Genomic DNA, 23,476 nt, shown 5'->3' on the forward strand with positions numbered 1-23,476 from the left:
GTCATTACGTTTAAGGCTTCTGCACCTGACGTTACAATAAGGATGGTAACAAATTCTTCTGTACAAAAGCGAATTAGGGCTGAGTAAAAAATAAGTTCCCAGAAATCTCCTTAGTTGAAATGTCAGTATTATTACAGAAAAGACTACCAAAAATTTTAATTTATTAAAAAAAAAAGTTTCTCGTGGTGTACGCTTGACATATTTGCAATCGCTGTTAGAGTTCCTGGATCGTGAATTTCCGTTATGTAGTAGATGAGATTTCGTTCAAAATATTTCACCCTGAATTATGTGAGCAGCAAAAATGGTCGTATTGGAATTATAAGAAATGTTATGCCTCATCCCTTATTTTGGTTCAGCCGAAGATCATGTTGTTGCTATAAGAACTTGACTTAAAGGAACTTGACTGCGTACGAAAGATCTTTCATCTAGCTTCATCAACGAGGACTTAGTGAAATCCTCGAGATTTTATCAGCAATCCAAAATGTTGTAATTATTTCTTAGTTCATCCGTAGTTGCTCCATTTTCGATCGTTACTGTTTTAATTGTTTTGCGCGCATCTATACGAGTTGTAAATTTTTTTACCTGTTGGTGATGTAACTTTTTTTCACTGACATAAGTTGGAGCTGATGTAAGTTGAGGAAATTTCCAAGGGAAAAATAGGAGAGGTCAGGAGAAAGTTCCCTTTTTTCGTTCCCGTGGGTTTTTTAATCACCTCTTAATTATTTTGTGCACATCATTAGGATATTTCGTTTGAGTTTTGGTATGGTTTCATGCACAAAAGAACCATTTCCCACTCGTTTTTGCGTAAAAAACTGCTCCTGCTTCGACAAATATTATCCACCATTTTGCTACATTCAATGTCGAACCGATTCGTCCACATAATCTGATATATAATTTTATATATTTAAATTGCATCCACGAATCTACGCTACAAGTTTTAAACTCGCGTCCTATGCTGCGACGTTATTTTTTGCGTTCTACGTTATCCCTTTTTATTTACTGATTTATACTATTTTTCTATTTTTATACAAATCACGGGAATAAATTCCTTTCCTCTTATTATTTTTCCGGACGCGGTGAGATGGGAATCGTATTTCATCAGAAATATACGTCTGAGAAAAATTTGAATCTGATACCGAAAGCAATCCTCTTGCATTTATTTTTGCGAAGTGGAAGGAACCAGCTTGGGAATGAACACGCTATTGAGTAAAAATATGTGCTTCCATCAACACCCCTCATGAGAAAGAGCTGAAAATGATGCCATCTAGCCACACACACACACTTCGGCCTGTGAAACAGTATACACGCGTAGCCGAGGGAGCGGTCTCTGGTCAAATGCGCCCCGAGGGGAAAAGTAATATGGGACATGGCTTCCCTGCTACCCGTTCCTCTTTGCTTGCAAATCCTCTCATTTCTTTACTGTCATATTTTTGCTTTCCCGGTGTGTTATTTTCGCCCAATCCGGTTCCGTGGCCTGCATGTCACGTCCTCCGTGTCGGACGACCTCAAGGGACGTCCTTGCCCCAAGCGAATGCCTAATATTCGGCTCGCGTGGGCGGGCGCGGAATTTCTCTCGCCGCCGCTGGCGTCTTAGTCGCGGCGTTGGATTACGTGGTAGGTAGTGGCAATCTTAGGAGGGAAAAGGAGGTGGGGTAGAGTTTGCGGTCATTGCGGACGAAGAGAAAGAAGGTTTTTTGTCGTAATCTTGCGGGTTGTTGCCTGTGCGTCGTGGGAGGTTGTTAGGGCTCCCGCGGAAGCTCATAGCATATAACTGATGCATGATTTTTGGCAGTGAAATGATTTTTCATTCAATTTTTCATTGGAGAATATGGAAGCGGCTGGATAATGCTTTTGTTGTTCTGTATTTAGTAACCTTTTAATGCTGTGTAGTACTCCAACTGATCACAATAGCGGATTACAATTGGCTACGGCAGATTGCTGTATACTATCCTATCTAATTGACGTTAAGCGTAAACAATTGATTGCTTTCTTCTTCAGCTTAATCCATTTAATGTGTCAAATCCTTAATCTGCACGGCTAGGTGTATTAAATGCTTGATACCTAGTTGTTGCAGGTCTCGCTAGCAATTGCTACTTGCCGACATTTGTGGAATCGACACGATCTCGGTTGTTTATCTAGCGGCATTCTTTGTTAACCAAGCCCATCTTAAATCTTATTCACTCCCCTAACACGTACGTGGGTGTAAATTTTTAGTGCTTTGAATAAAATTGAAATTCCAGCATGAGTTACCGCTGAAAGATCTCCAACACCTACGAAGGTGAATAAAAACGAACAAACTTTGTATTATTCCACCAATTTATTTACGCGGTACGACTAGTTTCGACGCAGCGGCGTCATCCTCAGGTGCAAAGGTTATAAACAATAGTCACAGTTCGGTAGAGTTTGGCCTTTTTCGCTATACTTATATATAGAGATTACCTGCGAAGGTGTTAGAGGAGTGATTAAGGTTCGAGACAGGCTTGCCTCGTGACCACTCGTGTCGTCCATCTTAGGTCTTTCCATTTTCATCCTGAAATGCTATATGATTGTCTCCTCGTGTCTACCATCTTCTCATTTTCCCCTTGTTTTACACGATTTTCCTTAACTTGCTTCATCTGTGTTTATTCGATGAAATCTTGGAATTGAGTATTTAACCCACTTGCCAATGTCGGATCGGCTTGAAATTTTGCACACTTGTTTGCTCCTGATAGCAGTGTAATATTCAATAATCAGGGATTTTAAACTATGTTCAAATGTGTTGTAATTAATTAATGAAATTTCTATTCGGAGACATAATCATAAATATTCTCCATAGATGACATTAGTTAAAGTTTTTTTGGCAGGAATTTCTATAATAGCTCTTGTGAACAATATTTTCGGTACATTCTTTGGCACTTATCTTTCGCGATAGCTGTAGATACTACTTTTAGGGTCAGTAATATCACCTTGCCGGTCACCTTAGCGTGCGTGACGTAACGGCATCTTCGCTTGGATCGACGCCTAATTGGTTTGTTGTCTCTTCGCCGTAGGGAGGGGTTGCACTGGTGCTGTGCATATTTATTAGGCGGATCTAGCGTGGTTGAATGTTTTACCGTCCGATTTTGGCACTACCCTGCCCTTCGTTTACGAGTATTTCCCCTCCATAGTCCTCCACCCAGACTTCCGGTAGGAAATGGTTCTCCTGTTGAGGGGTTTAACGGTCGAGTATCCGGCGAGGCCATGTCAACCTGGGTCAAACGTTTCAGTGTACTATGGGGGTGACTTTTGAGACCGTAGAAAGGATAGTAGGACACCTGAAAGTTTCGAACTTTTAAGTTGGAATTTCTCCCGCAGCGTCTTCGACCGATATTGATTAGCCATTTTAGTCAAGGATGTTTCGAGGAAGTTAATTTTAACAAAAAGGAAAATTTCAAGTAGTAATTATGGTGTTATTTTAGCTTAGAGGTGAATACGTATTAAATTCTTTTTTAATATGTTAAGTCTCTCTGAGGTCCTTCTCAGGTAGTCATTCTTATATAAAAGTCATTCAATAGGTCTAATTGATATTAGGCCCATTATTTTTATTTTTACCTCTAGTTTGATGCAAATGTACAAATGATATTTAATATGTTTACCTTTGATATCAAATTAATTATTGATTTAGCTGTTGTTTTTGGCAGATTTTCATGTGTGAAATTCGATTACACTGAATCGAATCTCATTATTGCTTCTTCCACATTTACTATTATTGGCTGAGAATATTCCTATAATCAATAGGCTTTTTATTCAGAAAAAAATCGCTAAGCGCTAAGGGGCTGGCATTTCAAGAGAGCTTATTGTTACTAGCAGTTGTTCATCTGCATCTGTGTTAGTCAAAACCAGCGTTCAGAACAACAATGACTTTCTCCTTTCGTTTATTGAAAAAAAAATAATTATTACAGTTCTACAATATATTCATTTTTTACTTAAGTTTTTTTATAGCTTCAGTCAATTTTCTCCTACATTAAATACCAGTGATTATAATTAAAAACTCATCGATGAATTGTAGAGAATCTTTCAAAGATATTTCCTGGCCATTGATATTCTTGCAGCGCAGATCACGAGAATTTACACTTGAAATATTCTACCAACCGCTGCGAAGAATAGTGTAGGGATTATATAATGGCGTAAACCTGCCTCACGGATGTTATCGGTGTTCGCAAAAAGTGTAAACGACCTCGGCCTTGCTGTATTTCCTCAATGGACAGCTAACACCTCCTGCAAATGACTCGTATCTATTGGCTGCTGAGGACGTATCCACTTTATGTTCAGTGGTCGTGGCCGGAAGTTGTCTTTCCACCCTCCACCGCTACGTGCAAGTCGTCCATTTTTCGGAGAGAAGGAGTCGGTGCTCTCGCCAGTGGATATTTCCGAGTTCACGGCGGGTATTGGTGCGAGGTGGGTATTGGTGGCGCTTGACTGGCGCCGGGGAAGAACCTCCGATCCCATGCTGTCTCGTTTCTGGGGATTGGTTGGGGGAGAGGGGTTGCGAGATCTGATGACACGAATTCCAAGAGTGGTCGATTGCAGGCACGTAGCCAGACGGGGGAGGGGGAGCTTCACCTGAAAATTTTCCCTTAATGGCGACTGACCGCGAAACATCCGCTCAGGAGACTAGCTCAGGTACCCTGATCGAAAACCTTGAGTTAGTCTTAGGACTTTTTTTGTTAGTATTAAACCTTGTTTTTGGCTCAATGCAAAAGTTTTTACTTCTATGGAAAGCAATAACGGTTGAATTTGAAAAAAAAATATTTTTTAAGGAATGTCTTCCGAATTTTCTAGCTTTGGTATGCGCAAAGAAAATCTATAATTCGCGTAAGAGTGTATTTACATTAATTTAAAAGTGTTGAAAGGTTTTTTCAATGCCAGTAGTACCTATAAGAAAATGGTGACAGGCTCCTAAATTTTATTTTTTTTTCAAAGCAATCGGGAGAATTTTTAGGGTCAAACTCGTAAGGAGACCAAGTCATGATAATATCGGTGCATATTGTTATCTGAATAGGTCATACCATTGAATGATGTGCCTCAATGGGGAGAACTCCCGCATTGATGTAAACGGCTTAAATATTGAGATAAATATTTTAATTACTTCGAAAGAAAATATTTACTTTTACAAGCTTAAAAAAGCAGTAATACGAAGGCTGGAAAAGTAAAAAAAATGTAATATTAAATATATAGTTAAATATTTTTAATATACTTTATTGAATATTTTTCGCTAATTATTTATTTAAGATGCTTATTTGACAAAGTGTACATACATCCTTGATACCAAACAAATATTTTTTAAACTGCCAACAAATATTTCCTCTTTAGGAATTTTTTAGACCTCTTTAGGTAAACACGAAAATAATTTAGGACCTAAGAATAAATAGCCCTGTCTAAATAGTTCGCTTTTAGGTCTTATTGTGGGCATGTTGACATTCCTCCGTTGCCAACTTGGTCAACGTCTTTAAGTGTCTGAATTCTGTGACATCCGAAATTTCCGGTGTATATGTGCATGGAATGTTTGTGTGTCCATGTAAAATAACCATCTTTCTCTCCGGCCTTTTAATCATTGTGCTTTTAATTAATCGTTCATGAAAAAAAATTTGTTGCTTGGTTCCGATGAGGAATAAGCGCATTTATCGCTAAAAAAGAATCGATGAAACCCAAATTTATTTCCTCCACTCACTCAGTCAAACTGAAAGTTGGTTTTAATTGGTGAGGTTAGCGCTTAACCCAGACTAAACCACTGGTGTGTGAATTTCTCACATCCAGGGTTGGGGTCCTTCCTGTCGGCCACATCTTGCTTATTGCCGAGTACTTTGAAGTGTTGGTGTAACAAGGTTGAACGACAGCTGCACCTACTTGGCGGTTATCTCTGGTAAACACGTTAAATCATTATCGAACAGCATGGCCGATAAGAGAGGAAGCTTCTGCGGGTATTTCAGCCAGTTGTTGTGGCAGATATATCGTGGCGAGGATTACAAGTTATTCTTTGGCTCTAGGGTTGTTTTCATTTGTTCCAGATATTACGTACTGTTGCCTATTTGTTTGGCGTTTCTCTGAATTCGCATTTGGACAAGTCTCACAGGTTAGTGTAGAAAGACTAAACGAATATTTTCATAATCATAGTTTTACTTCAAGCTCTTGGATGAAATTTCTATCGCTGAACATTTTTGGAAAATTACCTTTGAGATATTATCACTAGCCGTTCGTTTTTTAGCCGAATCATGATTGATTTTTTTATGATTAGAAATTTGCGTCGATTCCTCCACAGATCTAAGGGATGGAATTTGTGATGAATCTGGAGTCGAGCTACACCTGAGATTCGCTCGATGACTACGGATTCGATTTCGAATGATACTCTCTGGAATCGATGTCCGCGAGGCATGTGAGAACTCATTTTTGTGTGGTATTCCAGTTTTAGGTTCTTTGGATGGACAACTATTTTTCCCCACATTCTGGCGTCCGTTTCATAATTCATCTCATCTTCCGTTACGTAACTAAGGCTTCAATTATAATATGAATAGATAAGAATTTACGCCTCACGATGCTAATTATTTGTCGATGCACGGGTCGCTTTACTTAAAAAAACAGTGGTAGCTATATATGCAAATATAAATAATAATTATTATAATATAAGTTAGTGAATTATTTGTTGTAATTATCCATCCAAATCCATTCAAGGAACCGGAAATTGACGTTGGAATCGCTCGGTGATCGATGGAATCGCTTTTGGGTGATACTTATCGAGTTCCTTGCTAAATTATAATCGAATTTTGCAAAAAAAGGAGAATTCATCAATTGTTAGACACGCTTGAAGGGAGATAGAGCGGATTTTAAGTGCGTTTTTTTGATTATTTGGAGGTTGAAGTGGACCTATTTTTCCGATCTGCACGTAATCAAACTTATTTTCACTCGATTCGAGATGAAATCCATTTTAAGCCATGCTTATTGGAGTGGACCTATTTTTCCTATGTTCGCGTAATCAAACTCTTCTATTTGACTCACTCGATACATTGTAGAATCGATTTTGTTTAGCGTCGCGTATCGGAGTCTGTGTTGGGAATGGGCCATCTATAATTTGAAACCGCTCTCTCTCACTCTGTCCCCCGCCGCTCCCCGCGAGAATTCCTTCCTCGCCGTCGGTCTAGACTTGCACGCCGCCCGCCTCACCCTCCGCCCGAGACTTCCCACCGCTTCCCTCGGCACCCGAGCCCCCTCCTCGCGGGGCCAAACTTCGACAGACGACGGCAACCCATTCCGGCGCCTGCACGCGCTGCGACCGACGTCCCTGCCCGTTCCTATCGTATCTCCATATGGCCAGCCTCTAGGACTGATCTACTCCAATTGTGTCTTCGCCACTCTGGACAGCATGAGGGCTAGTGAATGGGCGAGACGAGAGTTTTTCTCCATGCAGGAGGCATGTGTTACCGCACCCGAGTGAGTGCTTCTAACCACCTACCCGATATTCGATCATTGTATTCCCATATGCGCTTGTTCGATCACCGTAACTATTGCAACCATTATCGATTTTTCCCTTGGACGATACTGTTGCTATCGATTTCGACAACATCATTTTCGATTTCCTGTGATTTATGATTGTTTTCCATCCTTGCTAGTTGTCGGTGATCGTCGATTATCGATATTTTCACTGTTTTGGTGTCGATTTTTGACGATTTTCCACAAGTATCGACTATAATCGTTTCATTCTTCGATGTTTTGATGAATGTCGTAGTCATTTCATTGATTTTCGGTCGATTTTTCTACCATTTTTATCTCATTTCTACAGAGTGTATATTCATTCACATAGCACCCATCTTGGAGATTATTGGATTAGTACATCTGGTGGCTTCCCTGTTTCTATGTTCCAAAATGTCGATCAATTGATATTATCTCCTTTGTTACAGTGCCATTTTTCGGTTCGAACCCCATTTTTAGGTCCAAATGTTTAGGTTTTATCCACGCTGCATTTCTGGATCTGTCTCAGAGTCACTAGAAGTTGTCGATGCGGGCCACTTTTCAGAATCATCTAAAAGCTGTTTCTTTTTTGGCTGTCTCTATTTTTTAGTGAATCATAGCCTTGCATTCGCGATGGTGGCAAATATGCGCTTAGATCAGCCTGAAATCTCAAGTTGTGCGGCAAAAAGTTTCTGCCCTGAAAAGTTCATCTACCTCAGTAATGTAAGTCTAGGAATCGCTAGATACACGGAAAGTCCTTGCGGCTAGCCGATGAATTTTTAGGTCGTGTGGGAGGTAGGTGGGAAATCGTACTTAATTTTATGACAGCAATGATATAACTCTCCAAAGTCACCCGAATCGTTGTGATACTGAAATAAATTCTTATCTCGTCCAGTGTTTACGTTATATCCTGCGGAGATGAACTTAATCTTTTTGTTCGGTCAGAGTTTTAGACTTGGTGAAAAGAGTATAACTGCAGTCTACTCTCTAGAAGTGGGTGGTATTTTTCTCTCTTATCATCGACCTTTTAACGGATTGTGTGGTGCAGATTGTATATCATCCTCCTACCACTTATCATTACTTCCATATACAATATACATTAAATAATTTACTACTTAAGAGTCTTGCCACGTAGATTGATTTGGCAATAAGTCTTAAGTTATATCTAAACGAATCGTCACCAATGAGTATCGCCAAGAATCTGTTCTTTTCCCCCTAGTTGTTATTGCCTGATTGTTATTTTAGCTTGTTTCCATTACTTTGCTTACGCAGAGCCCATGTTATAAATCTGTGGCTATTTAAATTGGTCTTATGTGAGACGATTTGATTTTTTAAAAGCGTTATTAATTCATTAATGCAGATGATGATGGAAAATATATCTGGACGATAACTCGAATAATATGCTTCATTTTGCTCCTCTACCACGTCATAAAAACGGAAGTGATCTGTATGGCTTTTAAGAGGACGCTTCACTCAAGCGCGATCTATCATATCTTTTGTTCTTAACCACTCGTTCAAAACTCACGTTGTCATTTTGAAATTTTCAGGTCAATTTGGGTTGACCTTTTTCATTATCAACCCGTATCTGAAATTTAAATATCTTACATATTGAGGTGAAATCTTCAAATTTGAGACTCCGCGAAGTTTGGAAAAGGGTCTGCCTGTACATCCTGACAATTTTCAGGTTACACCTTTAAGTTATAAACAAGTAATTCATGCGAAAAAGGAGTAGTTTAGCGGGAGTGATGCGTCACCTTAAGTTGTAATCCTCAGCACCCTTTACGTTGCGGGTTTTTCGTCGGGAAAGAGAAAGTGTCCTCCACCTTTTCAGAACAATTCGGACGAAGCGTGAGAAAGCCTTGTTCTTTTTCTTCTCGGTCCTAGCAAACGCTCTTGCCTCACCTGGAGTCAGCCAAAAGATCTCTACGAAGGATCCCACTCGGGTCTCGTTTTTTTTACGACACTCTGCTCCTCAGCGGCACTCAGCAGTGGGAAAAAGGTAGGGAGGGAGGGAGAGAAAAAAAGAGAATCGAAATGCAAACAGAGAGAAAGAAAACGAAGTGCGGGGCTGCAGGGACTATTCGAGGCACGGTGGGGTCGTAGGCATAGTCGTAGGTGTCGCATGCCGGTGCGTTTATTTCTGTCCGGTCGCTCTCTTGCTGCGGAATGCCTCTCCCTTTTGTTTTGATTCACATGCGTGCGCTTTGTCCCTCTCCATTGTTTTCTTTATTTTTACTAGAGTAGTGCGGTTTGACCGCGGTCGGTCTGTTACATCGTATCATAGAAAGATTTAATCCGTGGACTAAATAAAAATCAATGACGCGGCTCGTCCAGGAAACTGTTACGAGCGGAGTACGAGTGTTTCAAAGCTTTTACGCGGACTTGGTTCATGGGCGGAGTTGGGGAGGTCAGGGGAAGCCTGCCCACCCCAACTTAAATGGTAATTTGTCCGACAAAAGAACGAAACCTTACAAATTACAATGGAAAGAAAAACTTTAAAAAATTTAATAAATTTTAGTTTTAGGTAGTACTTAAATTGCTGTTTTCAGAGGCTCATTTAAACAAATTTTCCCCTCCCCCGTTTCAATGGAGATTTTTTCATTGCCCCCAAACTTCCGGCAGGATTCCTGGCTGCCTTAACTCAAAACTCTCAACTCCCATCATGCTTGATATGGAGCGACTTGAACCTCGCAGACTACGTGTTAGGCTTAGATTGTTTGACCCCCTTGATTTGAAAATTTGAGCATACACATATTCCATAGGATGTCATTTCAGATCGGCATTATATTTTTTGGACAAACAGGAGCAATGTAATAGGTGAAGTGCTCGACTGGACGAATGAAAATGGAAAAATATTAATTAATTAAAATTTTGTCGTTCGCTATCCAAATTTCAACACTGTGAATAAATTCTTATGGAAAATATTCCTATATTTGTAACGCTTAAATTCATTTATCATCATAGTAATCTTCTGATATGTATAGAAAAGAAATGCAGATGGTTTTTAAATTTTTTTGATTTATCAATTGTTTCATCATGAAGTTAGAAACGGGAATTAAATCAATTACTCTGAGATACTAGTTGAGATAATGCCTGTTATATTAGTTAAAATTTTTAAACTTTGAAAGATCTTGTTTTTTTTTATACTGATACTTATTATTTTCTTTACAGGACTCAGTCCAAGTCATCATCATATCTGTCAACGTATCACACCCATCATCTCCAGCTTATGCATCGCAGAGGCTCGGAGAAGGGAACACCAAATTTTGAGGGAAGCTACAAGAGGACCTTGTCCCCACCCTCCAGTGAGCTGCTTCACATCAGCAAGCAATCAGAGACACTGCAGCAGCGTAGTTTGACTGAGTCTAACAGTGAGAACAAAAACCAGCTCCATCAGCATGTGCCAGGTAATTAGTGGTATAGTACAACTAGTAATGATACTGGTAATACTAAGCTCTCACGGTTAACTCGTACTTTGGTACACACAAAAATTTTGAAACTTATGACACAATGAAGATGTTGAAGAAGAAGATGTTGGCACTTAGTTTTTGTCAGACAAAACTATTGGCATCATAAAATCAACAAATTTTACGTAATGAATATGAAATTAATTAAATTGATTTACTTTCCGAGCAATGTACAATCTTATTGGTACCCTTCCTTGAAGAATAAAAGGGATTTTGCACGTCTTCTGGCACGTCATTGCTGTGCAATTTTCTCTCACAATAGTACATACCTATGAAAAAGAAGAAACTTTGTGCTTTCATATGAAATATTTATTCACACATTTACATGATCATGGTTTCAACGTAAGACGTCATCATCAGGTGAGCTCTACAGAGGTCCATCACATCAATTTATACCAGGCTCTTCATAATGAATCGCTTTCACAAAGTTATGCCTCAAATCATCAATTTTATCAAGTACATACCTAATTTAAGTACGAGTAGTTATTTATGAACTATATGGTCTCTACATTCCATGAATTTCCTTTCCCAGTGATATTTGCTGTTTGCTCTTCAAATATGATCGTGAGGAAGTTTGTGGTAACGAGCAGGGGCATAGCTAGGAATTAAGGCTAGGGAGGGTTTCAGGCACAACTAATACGGGTGCTTGGGGGTGTGGTATATCCACCAGGGTAAGCGGTAGGTGCAGGGGCCCTTCACCAGAAAAAAATTAAAATAAATGGTTCAAAAGGTTGAGTTACAGCCTTCTGAGGGATATTTTGTTAATTCTTACACAATTCTTTGAGCAAGATTAATCCAATTAAGTAAAATAGATTTAACTTAAAAATTTCTCTGAGCTCTGGGGGGGGGGGGGGTTATTCCCCAAAACCCCCTCTTGCTGTGCCACTGGCAACGAGAATGAAGGATCTCCAGTAAATTGACTGATTTTGCTCAGGAAGTACTTGAAGTATCAAAGAGGCATTAAGAACTGTGGACAGGTTAAATGTATGATATTACTAAATGCATTACCTAACTTGTGAATCACTCAGTTAACATGGTGTCAGCCTCTGCTATTTCATTTTTTTTATTCATTAATTCATTAAAACAGCTTTAACTTTGGTATTACATAATGAGGAAATTGATTGCACGTTTATCTCATTTCGCCAATGCAGGATGGGAGGAGCGAGTGCCAGATCTGGCAGGTGGCACTCTGGGAACGCTGAACAACTCCAAGGACATCTGCGAGTCAGCCTCGTTGAAAGGGGGGAGGAGGAGTCGCCTGGACCATTCTTGGGTGAAGAGCGACGCGAGTTGGAGGGAGGAGGGGACGGGGGTGACGGAGAGGAGGCTCGACGAGGAGGATGGCACGAGCGAGATGGACGAGGGCGAGGGAGACGGCGAGAGGGTCAGGAGGGGGCGGAGAAGAAGGGGGGTCAACGGGCGTGAGAACGGGGTCGTGACCTCGACCGGCAGCCAATCCCGGTCCCTCACGGCTTCCTCCTCTTCCTCATCCTCGTCCACCATGTCCTCCTTCTCGGTTTCATCCGTGTCGACGTCTTCCCTCCCAGGAATGTCCTCCCTGAGGTCTCCCATATCCCTGGCTCCATACGAAACCTCGGCCGACTCATGGGTGGTCAGTCAAAGCAGCCCGGCGACCCAAACCGGTGATGCGGACCACTCTGTGGCCTCCTCCGGCAAGGCCGATGCGGCGTCTCAGACGGAGTCGCTCGATGAAGGAGTCGAAGTTGAGAGGAGGGACTCTGGTGGGGAAGAGAAGGGTTCTCTGGAGGAGATGGCTGTGAAGAAGGAGAGGGTGCTTCCGGACTCTGCGCTCAGCAGGAACTCGCTGACCAAGAGGTCGAGTTCCGAGGGAGTGAATGGGACGGTCGAGAACGGGACGCACACGACGTCCTCCTCGACGTCCCCACCATCTTCGCCCCCTCCATCTCCCCCCAAGTGTTCCCCTCCGGCCATTTCACCCCCTCAGCCATCTACAACCCCTCCCATTGTTGCTCCCCCATCTCCTCCTCCTCCCGCACCACAGTCCCTCACGGAAGAGGCTGAGTGTGAGAGGCTGTCGAGGGATTTGGTTAGCTTGCTCCCACCCACGGACAGGTTGCAAGGCATTCTAGGTAAGTATCTTATTTTATCGTCAACATCTTAACAAGGATTGGTTTCATGCAGATCTCCACACTATAGGGTGGTTTCCTATTATTTTCTTACTGTCTAAATCGAATTTGAACTGCTGTGCACTACCATCTTAAATCGTAATCGAGGGTGTGTTTACACAAGATGTCATAGCTTAATACACTGCAATAGAATCATAATAACCAAAGAGATTAAAAACATTGAAAACATACTTTATTGGCTAACAGAATATTGAAAAATAAACATAAAGCTCTTGGGATGGCAACCATAAAACTCGAATTATCCTAAATAAAATTCGAATTATCCATGATTTTTTAGCATTGTTTGGATAAAAAATGCTAGAGACCAAAAGAAATATTCAAATTAAAGAATATTTCGAATTAAAGAAGTTTGAATTATCCAGATTTCACTCTATTTCAATATGTTGAACTTTCACTATATGATGCCTGAAGCAGTTGAACCTATGCATATATATCTACTGTATTCTGTCTGTGGTAACTTGTCCTGCATAACTCATTGGAGGCATTCCTTTGGCATTCTTCCCATTGACTTCTCTTAAGTAATGTTTTTCATTTCCCCATATGCTTCATGATGCGGCCAATTAAGTTGTCCTGTCTTCTTCTGTGGTCTTTCAAGGTGAACACTAAATGCCTTGAAAAACTTTTCCCGAATATTTCTTTGAAAATTATCAGACCTTTCAATCTATTTTCATCTATTGCCTACATTTAATTATTGTGTGCTTTATTACCTTTATCCAGTTAAAATTCTCTGTAATTACACATTCAAACTCACTCCTCAAACTCTTCAATTTAGAGAACACCAATGGTTAATGATAATTTATCTTGATTGGGACATTGATCTTTAAAATAATTTGAATTTTTCAATCGAGGTTGAGCTAATGACAGCCAATTTCTTTAGTTATACATGAGATGAAGTCTATTTCATTTTAAAACCCTTAACTATGTGAATACCATTTCCTATGGCAGCTAAAGTTTCTCTCACTGTTCATCACTCTAGATTTACCTTGTGCATCTTATTTTAAGAGCATATTGAGTACAGTTGCATATTATAGCTACCCATCTTGAATATAATCTTTATCTCATTGCACTTCTGAAGCCCCTAGAAGATCTCATAGGGCTTCTTGTTCTTTCACCGTGATGTCAAACCACCATAAGTTGGGAAACAGTAGAAAATTTATCAGAGGTACCTTGATGTTACTCATTTGAAAAGTTATAAATAAATTGTTTTTATTATTTTCAGCTCCAATTCCTGATCAGAAGAGACCTACAGACTATGTGAGTGGGCTGTTTCGTCTGGATGTAGCTCCTAGACCAAGGTCCTGTACAAGTGCCTCTGTAAATAGGTTATTAGGGTCTAAGTCTTCCAAAAGTGATGAAAAGGAATCCCAGGACTCTGAAACAGAAGAATCCTCAAAGGTTGAGAGGTGAGTTCCCAAAGCCGTGATTTCCAAAATGTTACCAGTGTACTTGACTAGGATTTGGTTGGGATGAGCCGTTTATTTTTGTAGCTTTGGGGCTACAAGTACTGATGTGTTGATGTTTTTGTATGAATGGATAGTACATGGTGTATAATATCTTTTATGTTTTAACGTATCTATTTATGGAGAAAAGTTGAAGCTGTGGCCTTAGTAGCATTGAAGATGTGCTGATATAGATTATGTATTTCAAAAATTGCATGGCTGGACTCGGGGGCGGATCCAGGATTCTGGGGGACACAAGGGTCTGACAGATCTTCTCAAATTTGACATTAAAAACAAAACAACTATTAGTGTAGTGAATATTCTTTATTTTGATATGAAATCATTTATTAATATTATTATTAAAAATTTATGAATACATATTAAATTAAATGATTGAGGCTCCGTAGTGCGCAAATTAAAATGAATGTAATGACAGCTGTATTAAAATTCTTGTCTAGTTTTTAAGCGTGTGGGGGAGGGCACGTGCCCGGTGAATCTACCTATGGCTGGACTAGTGAAATTTAGGAATCCACAGCTTCAATTAATTCTTATTTGTATCAGACTGACTAATCATGTGTTAATAAAATGTATTTATTAACCAGCAGGTGCAAGTCAAGTTCAGAAACAGTCAAAAAGGAAAGGGTGGAGGCTCCACTTCCAGCAACATCACCATACTTCACAACATCAGAGCCAAAGGCAAGGTTTCTTGCTCGTTATGGTCGGGATGTTGGCAGTGGAAAAACTGGCCTTGAGCAGACTGATACCCAAGAACTTCAGCGGAAAAAGGTTGGTTTGAGAGCTAAAGTTGATTAAATCCCATAGTTGATCGCCCGTCCATTTCTTTCTTTTCGTATGATTTCACTTCTTCCGTTAAATTTGATGAAAATCTTGCTATATTTACATTTCTTTTGAAATAACATATGTATTCAAATCATGGGCATACCCAGAATCAAAACTGGGGGTGAGGGGGCAAAACTAGCTGTGGTCGTTCAAGTTGTAACTTTTATCAAAATTTTAAGGAAATTATGACAGAAATTTATTAGTTTTTATAATTATTTGCTTGAAAAAAGTGATTTTATTTTAGTTCAATGTCTTGCACTAATATAATTTTTATTCAAAAGGAAAATTTGTTCATAAATTTTGTTTTGAACTAAATTTATTTTCACTTCTGGGGGGGGGGGGCATTTCCCCCCACCTGCCCCCTGCTGGGTATGCCCATGATTCAAATAAATATACTCTGAGTTCTTAAAGATAAACTGTGCAGTGAAAATTAATGCTTTAGCCTACCAGGGTGGAAAAGTATTTTTGTTATTTTTTGAGTGACATCTTTTCTCACAGCGCCAATTTTTATAGTGCCATTATTCTTTGTTGTTACGTATAAGATGAGCATGTAGAGAATTGAGATCGAAAAGTGCTTGTACTGGAATCAAACATTTTATATGTATCATTTCTGTGGAGAAGGGCAGTACATATTTGAGTTTGAATCTTTGCTAAGGTAAATTAATTTTCTGCTACTACTACAACTGCTTTACTTTGTTTAACAGCATAACATATGGAATTTGTCCATAAAATCCCTATACATATATGATTGCTCATATTTTTGCCATTGATATTGGCCTGAAAATTTAAATATTTGGATTGGATATTAGGGAAGGGTCAGGGAAATTGAATATGGTAAATGGATATGAACTGTGTAAAAAAATTTTTACTTACTTTCAGGAGGAGCTGATGAGCCGCCTTAGTCGGAAACTCGAGGTGCTGCGAGAGGAAGCAATAGCCGTGAGCGAGGAGGCTGCTCTCAATGAGGATCTGGGTCGAGGTGTGGCCACCCAGCTTGGGCAGCTTGCCTTGCCGCACGAGGTGTCCCGGTTCAAGCTGCACGTCGATGAGGTCGGCAAAGTGACAAGTCTATTGCTCGCTCTGTCCGGTCGTCTTGCACGAGCCGAGAATGCCCTGGCGTTGGAGGATACGGCCACCTCGACCAATGGTCATCTCAACTCTGCTCTTTCATCTGGAGAGGAAAGGGTGAGTGTCACTTCATTTGAATTATATTCTGTTGATGCATAAAATAGGGCCAGGCCCTATGCAGTAATTAATTATAAGAATTCAATTGATTTAAGGAAAGATAAGGTTTACCAAAATAATCTTCCACAATCAGCCATTCTCTCTTGAGTTTATAAAAATAAAAACACTTTAAGTTTCCTCCTAATTTCAAGAGTTGATAATGTCATTTGACATCTGGCTTATTTAATCGCACGGGGGGAACCTTTAATTAAAGAAAGGAATAACTAGCAAGAGCATAAACAGCAACAATTCATCATTTTTCTGGTGCCTCATACCTAATTCCGTTGCATTTATAAATAATAGTTGTCTATTGATACCTATGATCGTCTTTCTTTTACTTTGAATCTTGTAGGACCTAAAAGTAATGAGAAATTAGTATTACTCATTTGCAAATGGCTGCATTTCGAAATATTTACCTTCAAGAGTAATCTTTCTTCAATCCCTCTGCTAATATTTTGGGTATTAGTTTTGTTCAATATTTAAGAGGAGCCGTAAATTTTCTCATATTTTTACAAGTATTTAAATGTGTGAAAATCTTTTTTCATCCAATCTTCACATTGGCCTTAGATGCTATTTTTTGGTCTAACTTGGAACAGAGATTAGAGGAACCATTGGTGTTCAAATAATTCTCTTAAACATACCGTGATGACAGAAAATTGTGAGTAAGTTACTTAGTGGTAGATAAAAAATTTTTGAGGGCCATTCATTGACTGAAGATCATTGAGTTTTTCAAACATAGTAAATGGCACTCTGAGGTGATCATTTTAAAACTTTTCTATGCTGTAATTTCTTGAATCAAATGTTTTACATAGAATTTAATCTGTGTAAGTCCTCAAGTTGTCTTCTGTGTAAGTCTTCACCAGAATTATGGAGCCCTTCTACAACATTAAAGCTTCTAATCTTGATTAAGTGTCATTTATTTATTTTTTTCATTTTCTCCCAACAGAAAGCATTGGAGGGGAAGAGAGACAAATTGAGAGACCAGCTTGAAGAAGCAAAGCAGCTGAAGGCAAGCATAGACCGTCGCTCTGGTAGTGTCTCAGCCATGTTGGCTCGGTATTTGGACCCTGAAGCATTTGCTGATTATGGCCACTTTATATCCATGAAGGCAAAGCTGATAGTTGATGCCAGAGAAGTGTCCGATAAGATCAAACTTGGGGAGGAACAGTTGTCAGCCCTCAAGGAAACTCTGCTGTCTTCATCTTTCCCCACCAGCACCACAAATACTGTTAGCCAATCAAATGCTCTCTCCTCTACTTCAGTTGAGACCAGCTTGTGTCCATCATCTAGTGTTCCTGAAAAAAGTGCCAACAATTATCGTGGGTCTAGTGTCGTCTCACATAACTCTGCACCATTAGCAGCAGGATCAAACTAGTTTTGTATATCTCTTGTATAGGCCATCCCTTCGATGGGAATGTTTTCTGCTTTGTTTAATAATACTTGAATGGTAAAATTGAATCTATTTTATGAAAATTGTTTATACATGATGTACATGAGTATGCCAATCATGTATTCCTAATTCTGGTCATTGTTTTTAATCATTGTAATTGTTTTGCTTGGGTTAAATGCTTAGTGGGATGCATTGTTTGCATTGTGAAATGTAACTCTAGCATTCCAAGTAAGTATTTTTTTAAAACCCATATGATTTTGAAGTTGAACGTGCAGTGCTTGGAGCATACCTTTCCCCTCCCCACCCGATTTGCAAACGAATCGGGAATGGTCCGAGTGGCTTTAATTCTCCAGTGTAAGTAAATATATTTGTGTGTTGTTCATCTCCAATCTTCCATATATTTTGAAGTGATATTTCATTATATGGGAGAGAGATGTTATGTTTTGATGCTTTTAATATTATTGTTGTAATTTACTGGTCTTGGGTGCTATTTTTGAGTGCATGAGAGATGGTATAAGTCTACGCATGCGTGTGATATTAAATGAAGGACTGCCTCTGAAAAAAAAGACCAAATTGATTCGCCTTGGTTTCTTTTTGTTGTTCATATCTTGATACATGGAAGAACTGAGTCACATCAATGGTGACTCTCATATTTAAAAAAAAACACTCGAGGAGTAGATGCTACGGTTGATTATTTGCCTGGCATCAATGGACAGCAAACTCAAGAAAATTTTTCTTGGAAGTAATAGGCTTTCTAACCATATTTTCCCTCATGACAGTTTTTAGCAGTCTTAGGAAAATCATGTGTTCACAGTCCATGATGAATTTTATTTGTGATACTTTGGAACTGTTGACTCTCACTGATTTTATTGGATTTTAAATGGCCTATTACAGTCGCTCCGTGTGATATATGTGATTGCAGAAATATGAGTTGGTAGTCACGACTGAGGCATTGCAAGATCATGTGAATTACCTATGGTAGAATATACCAAGACTGGGTGGGTGTCTGTAAGGAAATCAAATTTTTGCCAAGGCATATGGTGCTCAGAAGATCTGATCCATAGTGTAGACAAAATATCTTTTAAATTTTAATGTTTTATCATAATGACTCCATTAAATGTTCGGTGATAAACATCTCCTTACTGTGGAGTTATTGTCTTACTGCTAAAATATTGTGTTAGACTTTGGTTGATATCTCAACAAAGTCATTTTTATATTGTGTCCCCTTACATAACCTATTTTTTGCATTCTCTCCTCGTGCTTAGTCCCTAATATTTGTTGTGCTAAAGTATTTTTACAAGCACCCACTTTAGTTTCCCAGGTGTGTACAACATAAATACATCAGGTTATCAAATTTTAAGTAAAAGCACCAGCTGCAGATTCGTGCTGTGCTAGCATTGTTTACATTCAACTATTTTTATTCTGCCATGCGGAGATGCAGGATTAACCAAGCAAGTCTATTGCGGAGTTTAGTTTATGTTTTTAAACTTAAAATTCATTTTAGACTTGGCAAGAAGTTTCCTATGCCCACAGATACTTGAGGACAATTATCTCAACTTATTATGGAAGCACACTGCCTAGGCAGAAAGCATTGCTGCATACAGTCTTAATATCCATATTAATATTTTAAAGTTAGCAATGACATATTTTTGTTCTATGAATATTCTAAGGAAGTTGTGGATCTGTGATTATGAGTTTTGGTTCACTGATTTTGAGGAAGAACAGATTTCAGACTTGCTATTTTTCTTAATCTAACATGTTTTAAATCGACATTATGAAGAAATTATCACCTGATCACTGAGGTCCTTCATCTTCACATGAACAATATAGGGAACGAAGGTATAGAGAAAACTAAAAGAACACGCAAATATGTGGTTTGAATTTGTCCACTGACATTCCCGAGAAGCAATTGAAATGTGTGTTCGTATTTCCTACTGCACATTTGCGTCATGATTGCAGTATTGCTTAGTATTCTCTCAAAAAGAAAGTACACTGATCGCTGATAATATTTATTGGATGTTATGCTATCTGCCAAGGTATTGTGCCCCATTAAAATTTCTGATAAAAATTTTACCTTTTTCACATTAATTTTTTTCAACACTTTACAAACAGTAGGAACTCAAAATGTAATACAGCAACCTTTAAAAAAAATCATCTAGTGCCTTAATCTGCGTTAATGTGGTGCCTTTGAAAATTCTAAGTTTGCAATTATCTACTCACAGGAACAGCATGATAGGAATACTTCTAAACGAAATGTAAGCGAACATTTAATTGATACCTACAGACTGCAGTTTTTTAAATGTACATAAGCACAAATGCATAAAACATACATATTATACATGAAACAGGAAAATGCCTCTTAATCTTGTCAAATACATCTTTTGAAATGCTCTTAGCATACAACTGCCTGCTTCTGTACCATTAGCATTGGAATACATTGTGACATATTTAATGTTTTTTCTGAAGAATTCTAGAGATATTATGTGAAAACTGTTATAATCACTCATAAAGAGCTCAACTTTTCCACTTCATATTTAAATTTAGAGTTGAAGAATTATTGGAGCCTGCTAACTTTTCATAAAGAGAAGTGGATCAAGTATTTAAAATTGTTTTGTAAATAAGTACATTCTGTGATGGTAAAATCCATTGTGTAGAAATATCAATAAATTTGAATGATATAATGTTGCAGCTACTTACTGTATCCTCATGAAAAATGAACCTATTCCTCCATCAGATACCTTCTCAAATCAACCTGGTATACATAAATCCAACCACCTTAATGTGAATTATTTTTTCTTAGAAGTCTTTACTTTTATGTATCTTTTTATGCAATAAATTTTTGATAATACAGAAGAGACATAACTGCCAGTAATCAGCCTGGAATGAAGATAGTATGGCAATATTTAGTTTTCCTATTAATTTTGATTGTTATAATTATCAACAACTAAACTTTATTTTATTAGAAAAGCCATGAGATGAATTCTTTGAGGGATCTTAGAGCCATCCCAGTAAACACAGTAATATGTATGTTATATTTCTGAAGCATAACAGTCAGCAAAAGTTACATTGCAGATAAGTCACCTGTAACTTGCTTGCAGTAACGTTACATTTTTATATAACAGTAACGTTGATTAATAGGGTAGTTTCCTTCATCAAAGAAAACGAAAGTCATTGATTGCGATTCGTCACCCACCATTACTGTATTCATAATATACAAATTATTTCGTTTTAAAAATACCGGTTTAGACGAATGGCAATGGTCTATTTTTATCCTCATTTGAAAAGGGCCAGATTGACGCCCATGCGATGCCACTCCACGTGACGTCATAGGGACCTAGTTTCTATACGAGAAGATCGGAGTTATACGTCGTCTGAGGTTACCAATGCATGCATGAGGCACAGAGCTCAGGGAACATGTCTTAATAATCACTTATTAAAACTGGCTAAGGTCGGAAAGTTTTCTTCATTTGATAAGGTATTAATAATCCTTATTTAAGCCAAGCGCTACCAGCCAGCAGGGTACTCAGCTACCCGCTAGCAGCCTGCATTGTATCAGCGCTCAACTCGCCTCAAGGTCACCTCACAAGGCGGCAGCGGGAACCAGAAATACGTCACACGGAGAGAATTCCCGACATTCATACTTAGCCGTCGCATTTTCGAATGCTTGAAAATTTTCACTTTTCATTTAATCGCGAAAAATAGATACTGTCATTTAAAAATCTAAAAGTGTGAAATACGTACTCCAGGAGTAATAATCTTTCGATTTAGGCAATAAAAAAATAATAGGAAACCACCCTATTGTTCTTTTTCCTTTTATGTAAGGTAATGGTTACATCACAAAAATACAGTAATTTGCTATATTGAAGTAGCTTTACAATGTTATGTGGTATCCACTCCATTCAACACAGCATTATTAAATTTAGCACAATTTAGAATTCCAATCTGAGTAGCCTGGCCCTCATACGATTACATTCAGTTTGGGGAGGAGGGTTGGGGGCGTGACCTCCTCCCCCAGGCAACATTTGTCTGGGAAATTTTTGAAAAATGACATGCCTGGAAATACATTTTACCTCATTTTGGCTCTCAAAATTTAAATTTAAGCATATGCAGTTATTATACACCAAAACTAGACTAGTTTGAAATATTTTTTTTATTTCTCTGAGGATTTTGGGGGGGGGCATCTATCCCTCTCACCCCCCCTCCATAATTACCTACTGGTTACATCTATACTTATTATTTAAAAAATATTTTACAAATTTGAAAAATTGGATTATTACAATTAAAGTTTACAAGGCTTGCAAAAAAAACATGGCAATGATAAAATCTGTGGCTTAACTATGGGAGATGAGGAGATAGATCCCCCACCCAAAGCCTCTGAGAAATAAAATAATTATTAAAAACTATTGTCTAGTTTTGACAAATAATAACTGCATCTGCTTAGAGTTAAATTTTTAGTGCCCAAATGATGTAAAATGCATTTGTAGGCATGCCATTTTCAAATATTTTCCCAGGTCCTTGTTGCCATCACATCCACCCTGAATAAGCCTGTTGACGATGGCAAAATAATAATTGAGCTGTCACTGCTATACTTCAAGTAAAGTCAGAATTACAAACAAAAAATATATAACTTTTTTAGGACCACAAAGCTGGAGGACCATTACATATGCTGCAAGTTATCTGATCAACGTTATGCATTTACTGATGAAGAGAAACTGTATTAGGAAACCCTTGATTTTATACAAAAAATAAATTTTCAAAGGAACTTCATTGAATGGGTGGACTGTACTCATGCAATACAATGTAAAAGAGGCAGCAGTGCAACCTTCTTGGGGTTACTGCTAAAACACTAAGCACGACCAGTTGATGATACACTTTCTGCAGAAAAGGATGTATTAACTATAATAAATAGATTATTTGCTAAAGTGAGATGGTTGATTGAATATGATGATTCTGTGTGAGTCATTCTATCATCTTGAATACAAAAACCATTTTATCTCTGATGAGAAAATTGTTAACAAAAAAAATAACAAAATCTGACGAAATTCAGCAATTGTCATTCGATCAAGAGGAAGGAGTAAACCCTATAAATTCCAATTAACCCTTTTGTGCTGGTGCCTACAATAGGAAAATGTTTTCTGTGTAATGAGTAACATTAGAATATTTGGAACTCCTCTGCGTTGAGTTCTTTTTTGGGGAGGAGTTACCCTGGTATTTTCGTCCCTCCGATTTGGGACCCAACTCAATGAGGTGTCCATCCCATACCTCAGCCACTGGACTAGACCCTGGAACCCTACCTTGGCACGAATCCATGGTCAACTTTTTGTATTACCACTGTTTTTTCAACCAAATATGTACTGCATTTGATTTTCAATAATTTACTCTTCTTAAAGAATTTCTAACATTTTTTTTAAGCATTGTAGAAATTTAAACAGATTTCTAGCATTAATGGCAACAAAGTTAGTGAGCACAAGGTACATTCCAAGATTG

At 38.5% G+C, this 23,476-nt stretch overlaps 1 protein-coding gene across 2 annotated transcripts in view; it reads left to right on the forward strand.

Annotated features, from left to right (window-relative positions):
• LOC124159347 (ataxin-2) overlaps positions 1-20,670 on the forward strand; it is a 680,714-nt gene extending 660,044 nt beyond the window's left edge. Inside the window, exons 9-14 of one of the 2 annotated variants that reach the window (XM_046535104.1) lie at positions 10,633-10,868; positions 12,080-13,039; positions 14,316-14,499; positions 15,141-15,321; positions 16,255-16,560; positions 17,546-20,670. In XM_046535104.1, coding sequence (XP_046391060.1) covers positions 10,633-10,868; positions 12,080-13,039; positions 14,316-14,499; positions 15,141-15,321; positions 16,255-16,560; positions 17,546-17,974 — 2,296 coding nt within the window. In that variant the 3' untranslated portion in view covers positions 17,975-20,670. Of the gene's footprint in view, positions 1-10,632; positions 10,869-12,079; positions 13,040-14,315; positions 14,500-15,137; positions 15,322-16,254; positions 16,561-17,545 lie in introns of both variants that reach the window. The other variant, XM_046535103.1, reaches the window with a different exon arrangement.
• The last annotated feature ends 2,806 nt before the right edge of the window (positions 20,671-23,476 follow it).

Source organism: Ischnura elegans, chromosome 5, assembly GCF_921293095.1.
Source record: "Ischnura elegans chromosome 5, ioIscEleg1.1, whole genome shotgun sequence".
Taxonomy (NCBI): Eukaryota; Metazoa; Arthropoda; class Insecta; order Odonata; family Coenagrionidae; genus Ischnura; species Ischnura elegans.